This window comes from Pseudochaenichthys georgianus, chromosome 16 (genome assembly GCF_902827115.2).
Source record: "Pseudochaenichthys georgianus chromosome 16, fPseGeo1.2, whole genome shotgun sequence".
Lineage (NCBI taxonomy): Eukaryota > Metazoa > Chordata > Actinopteri > Perciformes > Channichthyidae > Pseudochaenichthys > Pseudochaenichthys georgianus.
In genome coordinates this window covers 13,971,803-13,988,812 of record NC_047518.2, presented here as the reverse complement: position 1 = coordinate 13,988,812, position 17,010 = coordinate 13,971,803, and the positions used below count along the sequence as shown (strand labels likewise).

The following is a 17,010-nucleotide window of genomic DNA, read 5'->3' as shown; positions in this document are numbered from 1 at the left end:
AAGCATCTAGAAAACAAAGCTGACTTTAAAAGTGAACTGCAATTTTCTACCAAATAAATTAACCTAATATATTGTATTACGAGTGGAATCCAACTACAAAAGTCATTGTTTGCATACATTTACATTATTTGAAATAAATGACACAATAATATTCTTTATTAATACTATTTATTAAGAATCAGAAATTGGTTTTAAATTAGTCCCACCCCACAGAAAAAGAGTTCTTGCTTTTCTATTTTAAGCTCAAAATAGTGTGCTATATGCGTAAATTAAACAAAAGTGATTTATAGAATTTTAAATAACTATTATAATGATAATAAAGACTCCCCGTCATTGATTTAATTATATGTGTCGGCTATTTCAGAGTTCATTTATGGAAATACAAAGTTGACAGAGAAAAGGAAGACATATCGCAGAAAAATAAAACCATTGAAACGCACACATGTTCTCTTTTTTTTTATTTAAGAAGGTTTTGATTGAGTGATGAGTTTGCACTCTGACGAGTAGCACAGATGCAATAACAGAGAACCGACTCTGCAAATTGTAGGAGTGGTACGCTGGAAACAATGAAAACAATGAAAACAGCACGTGATAGATAGCTCAGTCAAAAGGTTAACGGTAACTCACAGACAAAACGTCTTGTTTTTAAAAAGTGCATTCACAAACATGACAAATACTCTCAACTCATGATGTCTATTTTTATGTGATACAAAATATGCATACCTGTTTTTAGATTTGTCTGTATTTCTATACATAGATATTTCTTCAAAAGGATCACTTTTTTTCTTTTTACAAAGGTTAAAAGCAGGGTTGTGGTCATAGCAGCTTCGGATATCTCTAGCCTCTTTACCATGTAACGAGATACACATAGTCTCAACAGATATCCAAATACAAACCTACGATTTTCTCTGTTGTTCAACTCAAAACGACATACCGTCTTTATTGAAAGAGATATTCATCAGTGAAGCCTGCAGTTTAGAAAATAAATGGATCAATAAAACGCTTGGGCCATTAAATATATTTTTGTATACCCGCTTTTTTGTCAATATCATAAATACTAAAGACACAGGACAATATTATAAGACAATGCTGGGAGACTAAATGTAAAGATTAAAATAGTTCAAACATTATTTTTTTCAAGTTTTCTAGTTCATGAGAAAAAGAATATCAGGCGAGCACAGAAACACTATATTTCAGTCTTTTCTTCAGTCTATCCATGGCCCTTTTATATTTAAAAGAGCAATCATAAACAAGGTTGCCAGACAAAGGCCATACTGTCTTTAAACTCTTCTGTTTTAGTCCAGACAAGATTCTTGCCCATTATAAATGAGGCAGGATCTTGGTTTTCAAAATAATTCATAAAAGCAGTCAAACATACTGATAAAAACCAATAAGTACCATGCAAATCTTGCAAGACGACATATTCTCAAACAAGAGACAAAATATTCTTCGTATAGGCGAAATATCAAGTGAAGAGGGAATGGATGAAAGGCAAAGACCTCTAATCAATACTAAATACTATATTTCCAAAACCAAACCAAAAATATTTAATCTGTACATAATATAGTACGCATGAGTTCAGACTGGATCAGCAGTTTATTTCCTTCTTGTAAGACTCTTAGTCTTTGCCAAACGCCTACCTTGGAATAATACAGAAAAGTATTTTTAATTGATCCCAATCTCTTTGTTCTCCTCCATAAATCTGGCGAACGGACGGACGGACCCGACATCCATACCAGCCTTCTCCATACCCGTCATGGAAGGGCTGTTTCCGGTGTGAACACGGTCCATTCCTCCCGGCATGGGTCCCAATGAAGTGATTCGTGGGCCGCCGAGGCTGACGGGCAGCTGGTTGATGCCTCCATTCTGGATCACAGAGATCTCATTGTTCTTCATGGCAAGCCCGTTGGTGATTGCGGCGGCGTACTGGTTCCAGAAGCCCGGATCGACGTTCATGGCCCGAGCCGCGAGATCCTTCTGGAACATCTCGCTGAACTTCATGGCGTCCCCACCCAAGAGGGCCATGGGATTCTCTACGGACAGTCGCCGACCCCTTCGGGCTGGAGCGTTGTTCCACATGTGTGTTCCCATGTGTACCTACAATTAGCAAGAGAATAAAAAGAACATCATGGGTGTTATTGGGAGACCTTAACAGTTCAAGGCAAATACGAGATGCACACATGTTATGGATGGGAAAGGTTGTGGTACATCATTTTATATGAAAGCAAATGTTTAAATGTACATAAAGTGCACAGATAACAAAAAAACAGTAAAGAAGCAGCTACATTTTGGCCAGAAGACCAGAACCAGACACAAACCGTGGTGGCAAGAGGGTGGGGACATAAAGTACAAAGGTCTTTAGTCGATCCCAGAGTATTACTTGTTACATAGTATGCATTTTTTCAACCACAAAGATTCAGGTAAAATCCTAAGTGATGCTGTATTAAACTGGATCATACCTTCAGATTGCCCTTTGTGGTGAAAGCCCTTCCACAAATAGAGCAGGCGAAAGGTTTTTCCCCGGTGTGTGTGCGCTCGTGGATTTGCAGAGCACTGGCTGAGGAGAAATTCTTCCCACAGGCGTGGCAGTTGTGCTGCTTTGGAGTGCGTCGTGGAGTGGGGGAGCCAACATCGGGTTGATGCTGGGGCTCATGGTGCTCTGGGGCGCTGCAGCAGGAACATGGATGCCCGCCGGATAGTGAGAGTTGTCGCTCAGAGACATCGACCTCCCGTGTCCGTTCATTTCCATTTTGATCATGTTCGATGCAGTGCTGGCCAAATTAGGAGTGCTCAGACCTTAAAACAGAGAATTGAAATGCATGTTAGAATGCTATAGCATTAGAGTTACACAGTCACGTTTTTTAAACTGTGAGATATGGCTACCAGATGTATACATTAGACTTGAAAACATAGAAATTACACCTCTTTGTAAAACCCCACTGCATTATTTAGGGCTAATAACACTTGTTTGTCTATTTATATTTTGAAACTACATTTTGTTCAACTTAAATGATGCATCATGTTTAAGTTCATTTTGCACATACACACCTCGATCTCTATTTAGAAACAGCATGCTGAAGTGGCTCTCCTCCTTGATAAAGTGCCTGCCAGGTTGAGTGGCAGTCAGGTCAAGGGCCCCGGTGCCTTCAGTTGCAGAGAGCGGAGATGGGGTCTCTGATTTTTCCGACTTCACTGTTGCAAAGCCGGACAAATTGTTCTCCTGGCCCTCTCCTACTATCGTGGCGCTGTTGCCGTTGATGTTACTGTTGAATGCAGCTGGGGATTTGGATCGCAGGCTCTCGGAATTGCTGTGAGCTGGGGAAAAATGCTGCATCGAGCCGGAGGACTCAGACAAAGCAGGGCTCCCCAAGCTTTGACCTTCAGCATCCCCCACAGCAGAGAGGGAATCAGTGGCAAAGCAATCAGTTTCTCCTCCAAAGCTGAAGCCGTTCTGCGTAGGCTTCTGACCAAACGAACGGGTCATGTTGGCAGTGGAGTCGATCATCTTCATCTGGTTCTCCATTGCCGCAATGCTTGAAATTATGGAAGTTGGTGGGGAGCACCCAGGTGAATAGGGTTTACATGGGTCTACTTCTCCCTCTTTGAAGTCGGGTTCATCTTCCATAGCTTGCTCCATTTCATCCAGAAGGTCGTCATCATAACTACTCATCGCATCCATGCTCCTCTCATCAAAGGAGAGGTCAGTGTCCATCTCCTGCAGGCTTTCTGGGACAGGGGTGTTTGATATCTGCCCTCCCATGTGCATACGAATGTGTTGCTGCAGCACGACGGCATTGGTGAACTTCTTCTGACAGATAGGGCAGGAGTGTTGGACCCGGAGTGGTGGTTTGGATCTATGGACACCAAAGTGTGTCTTCAGGTTTCCCTTTGTAGGTGAATGCCCGCCCACATATCTTGCATTTGAAAGGCCTCTCGCCAGTGTGGATACGGTAGTGCATCTTGAGGGCACTCTGGCAGCTCAGAACGCGATGGCAGATGACACACTGGTTTGGATCAGTCATCTTCTTGTCAATGTTCTCGACAAGCTGCTGCAACTTTGATGTCTCCGAGGTTTGCATAGAGTCTAGGAGGCCTCCAAAGGGAAACTTGGCCTTAAACTGGTCTGAGAGCATGGGAAGGACAGGATGGGAGACGGGGCTAGAAATTGAGCTTGGGCTAGTGATGGGTTCAGTGAACTGGCCACTACTGGACGATGAGGTTGAGGTGACAGTGGAGGAAAGGACCACTTGAGTTAGTGTAGTTGTGGTGGTGGTGGTGTTCTCTCCTGGCCTAGTAGAGCAGCTTGGGGGAAGGAGAACACCTTCAGGTTTCAAGAAAGGAGGTGCATCACTACCTAGACTGGGCTTTGGGGAGGGGGACATAGTGGTCATGCCAGAGTCAATAGCAATATTAGGGGACAAAGATGCACAGTCGCTTAATGGTGGAGAATACCCTTGAGGGGACCTGTTAAGCGGTGTGAGGCTTAGAGACTCACCATAACCTCCCATCATACTCGGCAGCGTAGGAGGCAGCTGGAGCCCAACGGAGGTGGGATTTGTGGAGAGGATCTGTTTACTGTCGAGCCATGTGGTTACAGGTTTTTCCGGGGGAAAAGACATTCCATACGGGATGCCTGAGCTTGTGGGTACGTTGTCCAAGTACTCTGGCACAGGGTAGGGGTTCATCTGAACATGTGGGTATTTATCTTTGTGCCTCTGGAAGTGGACTTTCAGATTTCCCTTAGTGGAGAAACGGTTTCCACATATGTTGCATTTGAAGGGCCTTTCTCCAGTGTGTGAACGCAGGTGGATCTGTAGGGCGCTGTCACTGCCAAACACCTTGGCACAGAACCGACACTTATGCTTGAAGAAGGGGTCCTCAGAGCTGGGCTTCGTGTCAAACACAGACACATTTGGGGGCTTCCCCTTGCGGTGCTTCATCATAGCAGAGAGGGGGTCAAGCGCATTGGCTGTGGCTGCTATGCTGGCCAGCGGGTTGGGGAAGATCACGCTGCTGGATGAGCTGTGAGGTATCAGCGGGAGATTGGAGGCAGAGCTCATGAGGCTGCTGTGGCTGAGCGAAGGAGGGGTGATGGAGTTCCTGGACAGAGCTGAGCTGCTGATGCCACCACCTCCTGTTATACTACTGCTAATGTTGTTTGTGACTGATGATGAACAGGAGGGGAGTAGAGATGACAATCCGTTGCCACTGGACGAGGGAAACACCAAGTTATTTGAGCACGTGTTGGGTATTGAAGAGTTAGATTGCTGACAGCTACTGGGTGTTTGAGAGAGGGGCCCTTCCATCCCTGAGGTCAAGGGTGAAGGGCCTTGAGCGCTGAGCGTGGCTGGCAACCTCACAGGCATCTGATGGACAGGGGGAGTGATGAAGTTGTGTAGTTGAAGCTGACTTGCGATAGGAGGGGCACAGGAGGAAACAGGCCCTTGGTTTCCAGCAGCATTGCTGTGATGGTTGTTTAGAGCAGGCTGTGAGGCAGACTGCCGGTTCATCAGTGCCACCTGACTGCTTATCTGTTCTATCAGCTGCAGCTGGTGTATCTGCTGCTGCTGGAGGGCCATCAGCTGGTCCAGGATCATGGGAATAGCCATGGTGGAAACCCCACTGCCCACTGCTGCCCTTACGCTCTGTGAAAACTGGGCGACTGCAACCCGGGTGCCATGCAGGGTCTCCAAGGTAACATTGGTGCTTGGCATGGCGTAGCTTGTAACAGCGGAGGGGACCACATCATTGAGCTGAGGTAGGGAGCCGTCTGGTTCAGGGGATGTCACATCTGTCTCGTCGAAATCCATATTTTTTTCTGGTGAAAGCTCTAGCTCCATCTGCTCATCCTCGTTTTCTTGGAGATTGACCCCACTTAGGGTTGCTGTCTCTGGGATGTCCTCCCCCTCACCAACGAGACTGTGGTTGCCCTCCCTCGGGTCCTCGCTGTCAGCCTGTTCGCTAGAGCAGCTGGGTACAGGGGAGAGCTCTGTAGTATATTCTTGGGAGGGGATAGGTGTGTTCTCATTGTCATTAACTATGAGCACCAGGGGGCTTTTGGTGCAACATTTTAAATGTTCACAGAAGTCTGACCACTTGAAGAACTCAGCGCAGCACTTCTCACAAATGTGTGTCTCCTCACTGCCGCTGCGGCTCTCATTCCCACTGTCTGCGTCTTCCAGCACCTCACCTAGGGCTAAAGGGAGTGGAGGGGGTCAGGAGAATGGAGGGGGAATGGAAAAGAGGGAGGAGAGGGCAAAAAAAGAAGAATTAATGAATAAATAATCGATAAAGAATCCAAACATATTTTGCAGTGCAGTGCTGCACAGATGTAACCTTTCATTTTTTCCCTCTCTTTTAACATAAACAAAATCAATATTCTTTTTATTTTTTTACTCCTAACAAATTGCCCTAGTTCACCAATTCTCAAGACCCAGGTGTGTGCCTTCACACCCTCTCCATAGAGCAGCTAATAATTTTCTTTGTGCAATCCATCAAATTATGAGGGCCTATCAATTGTGGATACTGCCGCTTAATGAAATTCCATAGAACCTATTGATTTCCAATATTTCATACAATTTGCGGCTGCCTCATCTGTTGGGTACAAATCAGGACTTTGATGGACCTATTAGGATTCCCCTCTGCTATCAAGCCCAGTCATTTCCACCTGAATTTCAAATTCCTGGGCCTTTTCATTTAGCATTGCAAAGGTAATACTTTAGCCTTGAATCTAAGCAAGGGACTATACTGGAATACTCTTTTCTTATGATGTCAGGAAGAGTGATTTGTCAGTGTTGCAAAAGCAGAAATCGGATGAAAATGTAGCACTTAAAAATGTCCTGTACCATTCGCCTTTAATTTGACCATTTACAATGTATGTTACCAATGTATACACATACAAATGATACATATCATGCCCACTTTCAAATGCTTTTGGAAATGTTTTGAAATATACAACATTGCCTTTCAGTTAAGAAATGTATCTGTCTTTCTTTCCCTCCTTCTCCTATGCTCTCTAAAATGAGACTCAACAAATTACATGCTAGTGCCATGGCAGCGCAGTCTCTTGATTAGTTACACATGTTTAATCACAGTTGTAGGAAGCCACTTCCTCTTCCATACGCAACCATCAAGAGTCAAACAAACCGACGCCACACGCTCTGAGCAAAGACCAAATTCACACCTGATCAAAACCGTGCAAAAATGCCCTCCCATTTTTGTTTATTTTTTTCGTTTAAACATGGTTATACTCTATGTGTGTGTATATGTCTTTCTTGGCCCTATATACATTTCCCTTTCATAATGAGTGGGAAGTGAGCTCAATCACTGCCACAGCAACCTGCACATACTCTATTTCAGAGTCTCCTGTCCGGTATTTAGTCAAATACCCAGGATAATTCTGGCGATACCATTATTTAGCTACAAAATGAATTATGTACTTTTATTTATTACTTAAAACTATAAAAGAGGACAATTTAATGGGCATTATTGCCGAAAGGGTGATTTATTACACAAAAATACTTTCCCTATAAAGACACTTTATAAAACAAAGTTGATTGATGACTTTATCATTTTGCCAAAATAGAATCAGAGCTACAAAAAGTGCCAAAAAATTGGATTGTAATTATTTGTAAACGGTGCAACTGCATATCTGTGTATAATACACACACACGTGCACACACACACACACACACACACACACACGCACGCACACACACACACACACACACACACACACACACACACACACACACACACACACACACACACACACACACACACACACACACAAGCAAACGTTCCTGAATAAAGTTAGCAATGTATTTAATTTACGCAAATGTTCTACCACTAATCATAACAGTGAAGCTCAACCAATAAGCCAACAAGCCTGATCTGTCAATATAAAAGATAAAATGACACGTAGTCGTAGATGGTGACATAACATCTAAGAACAGCTAAGATAAATACTGCCATGGAAGATTTCACATATTCACTCAACACTACAGGTCTTCCTATGTGTTGCGAGTGAGCTACAGTGAGATTCACCCAGTGCTCACGCTCATTACAAAGGTTAAAACGGAGCGAGCCCCGGTGAGGCAGACATGAAGCATTCATGCCAATTACAGTGACTCATTAGTAAAGAAATGCATCACTCGAATGGCCAAAGGGGGCAGGAGCTATCAAGGTGTGGTGACTGTAACTCAATTCATTATCAACAGAAAGGCTTTGGACAGGCTCCGCGTTCCCATCCTCAATGGGCTGGGGCTGACAAAACACGATATTATTTGACTTAATCGTGTAAGGTTAAATTAGAAATCCGATTTTTTTTTAATTTAGCAATATAAAATAAATCTAAATCTGTGACGGTTCTTTAATTATCAATGTTACTTCCCCCCTTGATTATCCAGTGCAAAATCATTATAACAATTGCATTAAAAAAAAATGTTTTCCCAAAATGATTATCATATTATTTACACCAAGTGAGAAGAAACGTCAGGGACACGTGACAAAAGGCTTCAAGTCTCCTTAGGCCGGCAGCGGACAGCAGAACTCATTTCCGTAATTGGGGGTTGAAAGGTCAGCGCAAATGAGTAGGCATTGTGTTGAGCTGATTAGTTATTAGAATGGTATTACTGTCAATCTCTTTTATTCATTCACACACTTACAAGGGGGGGCCTTTGTATGCCTCTGACCTCACACACACAAACACACACCGATACGTTCTTTCACACATATGTTGACGCACAAATGACATGACAAACACATGCTTTTTGCGGCCACTGCAGATAAATAACTGTCGTGTGTGTACATGTCTGCTTGGGCAGGCCTATCTTAGCAAGTTTCCTCTGCGAAGTGATATTGTTTCTAATATGAATTGTACATTTCATTGTTTTTATTTGAAAAATAAATCAATTTTTGAAAATATTCTTTTTACGGGGCATTTTCAGTTGTGTTTAAAAACTATATTTTAAAGAATACTATAGCCTCAATAGCTCAACATTGCCATTAAAAAAATGCCTCAATACAATTCTTGGATGTGTATTTTGGATGTGGCTTCTGACAATTTCAATATTGCTACAATAACTCAATATTACAAGACAGGCTACAGCAATTTCCCTGTTTCCCACTGTACATGCCAATAAGCTTAAAATGATACAATTTGCATTCATAATTACCATTCTCTCCTGAAACAGTGGGACGCCATCGCAGCTGTGTAAAAGCGACATTTTGTGTTGTTATGTATTTGTAAGACAGTGAGAGTGTGTGTGCACTAGTGTGTGAGTGTAGGGGGTTGTATTGATTTTCCTATAGCATGAGAAAGGAAAGGATGAAAAGAAAAATCCAATCCGTTTTCCATTCTTCCAAGAGTCTTCATTTACTCAGATGCAAATATTAAGCTGAAGGATAATAGCGGGATTGAGGACATTGGATCCGTGTGTCTTGCTCAATAATCGTTGTCATGCTAACTGTAACGGCTAATCTGACAAGCCACAGAGCCGAGCGTTGATCAATTTCAAATGTCAAATTCTTAACAATTTCAAGATCCACTTAATGAGCACACACACACACACACACACACACACACACACACACACACACACACACACACACACACACACACACACACACACACACACACACACACACACACACACACACACACACACACACACACACACACACACACACACACACACACACACACACGCACACTCACACACAATGATACTGGTAACATGTTACGGTAAAGTCAATGGTGTCTAAAGGGATTTCAAGTGTTTTGTATCTTCCATTTCCTATTCCTATTTGTCAAACTGTGCCTTTTTTTATTAACCTACAGTAATCTCTCGCCTCACTAGAACCGCCCCCTCCTTCTGCCTCTTCAAAAAGCATTATTCTCGAGCATCTGGGGATAGCTCAGGACCCTTAAAGAGAGATGCATCACTGTGGGTCCTGCCCATGTTGGGAGGGGAGGGCCAAAAGATACAGGCCTCTGGATCACACATCCACAACTCTATTCTCGGGGAAATGTATTATTTTAAATCATATTTTTTAAGTTTTGACTGACGTATATTGACTTTTGTGACATGTAAATTCCCATTTTAAATACTGAATCTGTTTTCACATTGTTGAAGCATTGCATTGATTATTCTAATATTATCTTATAATATGTGTGTGTAAAACAGCGGATTGTTCAAACATAGGTTTGTCTGCACCTGAAAAGTAAACGCATCTGAACGCATGAGGCATCTCATCAAATGATCCTATGCATCATGCAGAGGCTCGAGCGCCCTCAACACTGCTCTGCCTGTGTGTGTGTTTAATGTGTGTGTGTGTGTGTGTGTGTGTGTGTGTGTGTGTGTGTGTGTGTGTGTGTGTGTGTGTGTGTGTGTGTGTGTGTGTGTGTGTGTGTCACCGGCCTGGTCAGCCGCTCTGCAGAGTGGTGCAGTCATATCTGCACTAACAGAGAGGCCTTTTGTCATTGCCTGCAGATGTGCGGCAGCCAAAACATTAACGATTTGTTTGTGCAAGCATTTGCAATACAGTATTCAATGACGGCACTCTGTCCAGAGGAGTGTGTCACCCGGCAAGATGGCTCTCTCTGGATGTGGTTTTACAAAAGAGTTGGAGATGAGGAGGCTTTCATGGAAGCTCATCTTGCAGCAGGTCATATTGAATGGTCTTTTTTGTACATGGGTTTGCTTCAGCTAAAATCAAATGGTTATATTTTCAAGTAAAACAAACAAAACACCTCAACTGTCAAACTGTTGGTCCATGGCTTCACTTTTTGAAAAGCTAAAATCACCTAAACAAAAATAATCACTAATGACGATATGTGCCTCTTCAGTCTCTTAAATCTGCTTAATATCAAAACAGTCCTGTCAAGTCCTTCCTCTCAATCAGGATATTTCTTGTTTGTGTGTGTTTTTCAGCGCAGGGGAGTCATTTGGACACGGCCATATCTGAGTGCCTTCTTTGGCACAACTGTGTGGGTGGTCCAGGGGCCTGCACCCAATGGTGAGAGGGGATTAAAACAAAAGCCAAACAAAAGCCCCACTGCAGGGGGACCGTGTTGTCACTGTCAGCAGGGATTTCCTCACTGTATTCCATATGTTTGGAACCTCATAACCACGGACATTCCTGATTTGAAGATTATGTTTGCGAGAAAGGGAAACTTAAACATCGGGAGTGTGTTTGAGAATTCAATAAAGACGGTAATGAGACATATCTGTGAAAAAGCATCAAAACTAAAGCATACATGTATGCTCCTTTCTAAAATGATCGACATGACTATCATAAAGTGTCTCCTAAAATGAAGAAAATGTCATTTTTTCCAACAAATAACATTATGAAACTGTTCTTTTCTTGGTTGAAATTGATCATGTACGTCTGAAGAAATGTCTCTTTTCAACATTCCTCTGAACACAAGTGTATCACAGTGCAATATGTACGCCACCACTTCCCACACATTCCACATGCACACCTTGAACGGCACTGGATGCAGAGGAGGAGGCGGTGGCCGGATGAAAAGCCCGTCGCTGTTCACACTTTCTAGGACACGAGTATGCTGCGCTGCCAAGGTCAACGGCAGACATGTTCTAATTGTACGAGGAGCTTGACATCAAACGGCAGGGCCTGTCCGACCGGGGCTAGACAAAGGTTAAGTCAGCAAGCTTTGTAAAAGCACTCCTAAGCAGACCCCCCTCCCCCCTTCTGTCCCTATCTGAACACACACACAACCCCCAATGCCCTCAGGGGGCAAGTGTCGGGAAGGCCTGAGGGGGAGATGATATGCCAGACAAGAGCTTGTTGGCACTTGATTTTAGTTTTTCATCTTTATTGGCACATTAAAGGGATCCTGACTGAGCTGCAGCAGAGTGAAAGACATCCACTCACAGAGGTCCGATCAAAAAATAAAGAACACAGAAGGACCGGTTTACGTCCTAGTTCCCTAATCCGGGGACTATTTTTCCTGCTCGATGTTTCACGAAATGTGCCCCGGACAGAGTGTCCTTCGGCTCAATTTGAACGCCATCCGAATGCTTGACTTGCTCCCTAAAACCAGCTCCACATAATATAGATTTCAAGTCTGAATAACAATTGGAACCTTCGAGTTCCTTCGACGTTATATGCAATGATTTGTCAAGACGATTGATGGTCAGGAGCTGCAGCACGGGCACCAGAGAGTCTGATCACGCTGCAGTGATACACCGCAGTCGTGACAATCGTCCGTAAGGCAGCTTTCAATGAGTGTTATTGGGTTTATCTAAGTGTATGGGCTCGCTGTGCTCTACCAAAGGCTTGGGATTGTTTCACTGTAACGTACGTCTGTCATGGAAACAAGCGAGCCAGTATAGTGCTCCGATGTGGACATGCACGAACATTCCTCGGGCACTTCCAGTGTTAAGCACAATGGCGTATAGGTTACAAGGCAGTGTGTTTGCTTTATTTTAATGGTACACATCCATGCAGAAAGGTGTACAAATGATCAAAGAATGTGTGGAGTTCTGAATGTTCTGCTTTCTTTATCACAAATTGCAGGAATATTGTTTAACTGAAATTAAAATCATCCAAATGTCATGACTAAAAAAGGGTTTTTCCTTCCATGATCCTACAGGAGAACAACCTGATGGATACTTTGTATCTTTCAGCAAAATCTACCAACGGGTTACCTCCACATTAAAACAGACACACTGTTCGAATGTCAAATGGCCCTGGAGAAAATCAAGCAAATCGGACAAAAAGAGCCAAGAGTCATCAGTGTGATTCCCCAAAGCCCTCACACCAACGTTTCCCCATGCAAAGAGAGCTGCTCCCCAGAGATTACATCACGCATTTCTATTGTAAAGAAGCCCTGCAAAGTGTGTGAGTGTGTGTGACTGGGTGTGCGTTGGCCAACATGAGACAAATGGAGAGGTATAAATAATAGCAGTGATTTTCTTTCTTTTTGGAAGTATCAACTTTAAAATAAATACACATTTTAGAGTAAACAAGTGATTATGTTAATATTAAAACACTATATTATTGTGACTGTTGGTTCATCTATGAAATTATTAAATTAAGTACTTAGATACAAAATTAGATTTCTTCCTCCTTTTATTCAATGTTGTTTTATAAAATACAGCAATTACAAATACTTGAATTTGAAAGAATCGTAACATTTAGAAAAACATCATGTTCAACAGGATTTTTGAAAATAAAGTACTATTTCTACGGTTGTTCCTATAATTCCAACGGCTTTCTGAAGATGTGACTTTAGCACTATAATGATCGTTTTATTGCGCAAAAGGCTGAGTACAGAATACAAGATGAATGAGCCTTTTTTTCTCTCTCTCACATGGCGAGGACGAGTCCTGTCAACCGATGTTGTCGACATTGTGAGCAAAAGGGAACAAATCAAGTGTGCTAAATTTATGTGAGGGGGGTAAACAAAAACATTTCCATAACAAAACGCAGGCTTCGACCTGCAACAGAATCCGCACGTCGCTCCTAGGAGAGCCAGACAGGCGCAGGGGGACAAAAGACTGATTCAAAATCAAATGTATATCTTTTTTAACGGGTTTTATCTGTATTCATTTAATTAAAAATATAAATCGTTGCATGTCTTTCTTTCGCCGAATTAAGAATGTAAAAGATGTAAAAGAATGTCAAATATTTCCAAGTTCTTAAATTGTGTGTGCATGATGCACAAGTCAACTGTAAGATTTCAAAGACGAATTTACAAAGGAGCCTCCAATTTTTTACATAAATATTAATATTAAAATAGTTATATTTTGAAGAAAGGCTTTCAAAAAGGCCTCATGCACATATTTCAAAATTGTTTAAAATGAATACATTTATGCATTAAACACTTGAATCCTAAAAGTTGCCGATAATGTGACCAGATGCAGGTTAGACTGATGTTTAGGGGATAAAACTAACTCGACTTTTTAAAACAACAATCCTACACTTGCTTGTCTACTAAGAGACCCATTTCTGACTTAATAACGCAGATGTCAAAATTCCATATTTAAGAAATAAATCTTATTATAAATCCGGATCCAGTTTCCATTTAAAGTCGAACTTAAAGAAGTTTAAAAGCTGCTGAAACAGAGTGAAATAAAGAAAACACAGCTAGTGTAAAGTGTAGCAGTGACAGGGGAAGTTGTCTTGTTTTGGAAAGAGGAGAACTCAGCTGGTTAATTCCACTCACCGTGCTCGGAAATCACCCCGGCTATTGCGGGATCCTCGTCCGACTTGAGGTGCTGCGGCTTGGCTTGCTTGCGTCGGGACATGCTGCTGCTGGCGTGGATGTCGCTGCTGCTGCTGCTTTTGCGCTCCGTGATGCCTCTGCGTTTTGCAGATACATCAGCGGAGAGCGAATGAATCAACACGCACACACACTTAAAAAAAAAAGTTCGCAAATAGTCTGATATAGCTGAGAGAGAGGAAAGGAGGGGGACGCAAAAAAGGAAAAATGTTCAGTAAATTAGCCGTTGCTGCTGCTGCTGCCGTCGCTGCTGTTGCTGTGCGTCGGATTGCGCATGTCGGTATAATAATTACGATAGTGAATAATGCCTCGCGATTAATGGCACCATGTGAAGGTGGGGAGGATTGGCTGGAGTCCAGCGGACGCGCATTGGATATGGTAATGAGGGACCGACTGAGCAATTAGCAGCTTCACTCTCAGACTTTATCCGTCTCTTTTTCTCTTTACTATCCAACCTCTCTCCCCCCCACAACACTACACACCAAATCTCTTGTTATGCCCGGGCTCACGGGGGGGTCTTCAACAAGGGAACGTCAAAACCCCTGCCTCCTTTCACTGAGGATTCACAGCGTTTCTTCTCCGAGTATCATCTTCATCACTTTGACCTTTATGATCCCATCTTCTCATAAAGTCTCGAGAGTTCTGCTCCGTTATAGGTAACTTTTACTCCTCCTGAATTGGACTCTTTAAAGTTGTCTCTTCATGGACACGTTTCCGGTAATCATAAACCGGTTGATGTGTAAAAGTTATTCACAAAAGCAGCAAATTGTTCGCAGGGTTTTCTTGTTCCTCTTTTTGAATCGTGTTCAAACTTTGTGGCGAGAAAGTGGATAAGCAGCCTCCAACATCAAACACTCATTCGTCCCAGAAGAAGTCGCTTCTCCTCGCGATGAAGTCCACCTCTTCCTCCTCCTTTAGCTCCCGGTTGCGCCTTCGCCTCGGTGCGCTCTTCCAAAAAAAAAGTACCTTTTTTTCGGGATACAAACACTGAAACGCGGCTGCTTTCTTCCAAATTAAAGCATCACTCAGTGTCTTCCCTTCTGCCGGCTTATATGGAAGCCAACTTTGGAAGTTATCTTGTGGCAGACCGCTCCGGTGTCTCGGTGTCGGGCACGGCTCGGTGTGTGTAGGGACTGCGCTGTGTGTGAGAGTTAACCCCCAAGCTGAGGTTCAGCCCATTGCTTCGAGCCACCACTAGGATGTACCACCACGTTACTGTTCAATGGATCGTCCTCAGACTCCAGTGAACACCCAGATTTGACCTCCCATCATACAATATCTCACACCAATCTGTTTTTGTTAGAGATAGACATGGAGATAGGGATACATATATCATATTGATCTCGCAGTGTATTTGATTTATGAGGGGAGATTGTGTGGCTTTACGTTGGCTTTTTCATACATTTAGGTTCACTTTAATGTAAAAAAAGAAATACGCACAGTGTAAAACTGTGTCCTTTGCTGGTCCAAGTGATTTACTGCATTACACATTTAAATTATTGTATATCGTAGCCTACAGTTAGTTTATTATTTTTAATATAGCCTATATGTAAACACTATACCTTGCACTTTTTGCTTTTTGCTTAAAAGTAAAATACGTAAATAAGGAGAAACGATGTTGTGTCGGTGTGAACTCATTGTGTTGCTGAATAAACACATTAACCCTTCACGTGGTGAATTGCTATTTGCATTAAAGTCTCCGGATGCATGAGGTCACATTAATGGGAAGGGGATTGGAGGGATTAAGATATTCGAGGCCAACTGGCATGTAAATAAAACGGGCAAAACGTGCATACATGTTATTGATATATATACATTGATATTCATTATTTGAATGTATTTTCTTTTTGCATTTTAAACGTTGTAATGTATCCTAAAATAGGGCTTTAGATTACGTAATTGTTAATGTAATATTTTATGTGAATGGAAAATGTGGTAAAACGTGCAATTCTAGATACATAAGAAACCTTTTTTTACTGTAACGATGAGCTTTTTTTCAGTTAGGGAGGGGGGTTCGGTTAGAGCTCCCCCCTCCTCTCTCTCCCCCCTGCCTCCCCCTCCCTCTCCCTCGTGTCTGTTTGACTTGTCTATTCCCCTGTGTGCACCTCATATGAGAGACAAATCTGTTGTCAACAAGGTCGCCCCGCGCGCAAACTTTCTTCTCCCCCCCCCCCATTTCCCACTCTTCCTCCTCCATCACCTCCTTTAGAAGTTATGTCCAAAAAAAGCCTGTTATTATCTGGTATTAATAGATTCAGCCCCAGGAAGACAAAATCAGCTATTGATAATTGCAAGGAGTATACGGCAGCTACTGTATCGATCGGCGTGTCCTCCACTCCCCTGCTGCTGCGAGATAAGGAGACACACTCTTTAGAGCAATATAATTTCTTTTGACCTATCTGCTTGCTACAGACTTATGATGAATAGCCAGAGTGGCTGAAGTCCTTTATCACAAAAGTTACCCCCTTGATATAATATTGATTCTTTATAACAAGCTCGCCACACAAAAATCAAACTGTCCACTTGGCCATCATCATCATCAATATCATCACAAAGGCGGAGGAATGAAGATCCCTGCGCCTCTACAAAAAAAAAAGAAATAAAAAAGGAGAGCCTTTACAATCTCCCCTCTGTAAGGCCTAATCTTTATTTTGCTGATGATGAAAGGAGAGGGGAAACGAGGCAAGGTGCCATTTAAAACGAGCTGCCATTTAATCCGGTATAGACACACATACAGGAAAGGAAGGAGGGGGGAGATC

The 17,010-nt window shown here is 42.7% G+C and overlaps 1 protein-coding gene across 1 annotated transcript; it reads right to left on the bottom strand.

The window, feature by feature from the left end:
• Positions 1-456: 456 nt before the first annotated feature.
• Positions 457-15,355, bottom strand: LOC117461468 (sal-like protein 3). Its single transcript, XM_034103347.2, is given in 6 exon segments — positions 457-2,097; positions 2,460-2,615; positions 2,618-2,796; positions 3,049-3,892; positions 3,894-6,196; positions 14,195-15,355. Coding segments are annotated over 6 exon segments (3,996 nt in total). The 5' UTR covers positions 14,277-15,355; the 3' UTR covers positions 457-1,665.
• Between the last annotated feature and the right edge of the window lie 1,655 nt (positions 15,356-17,010).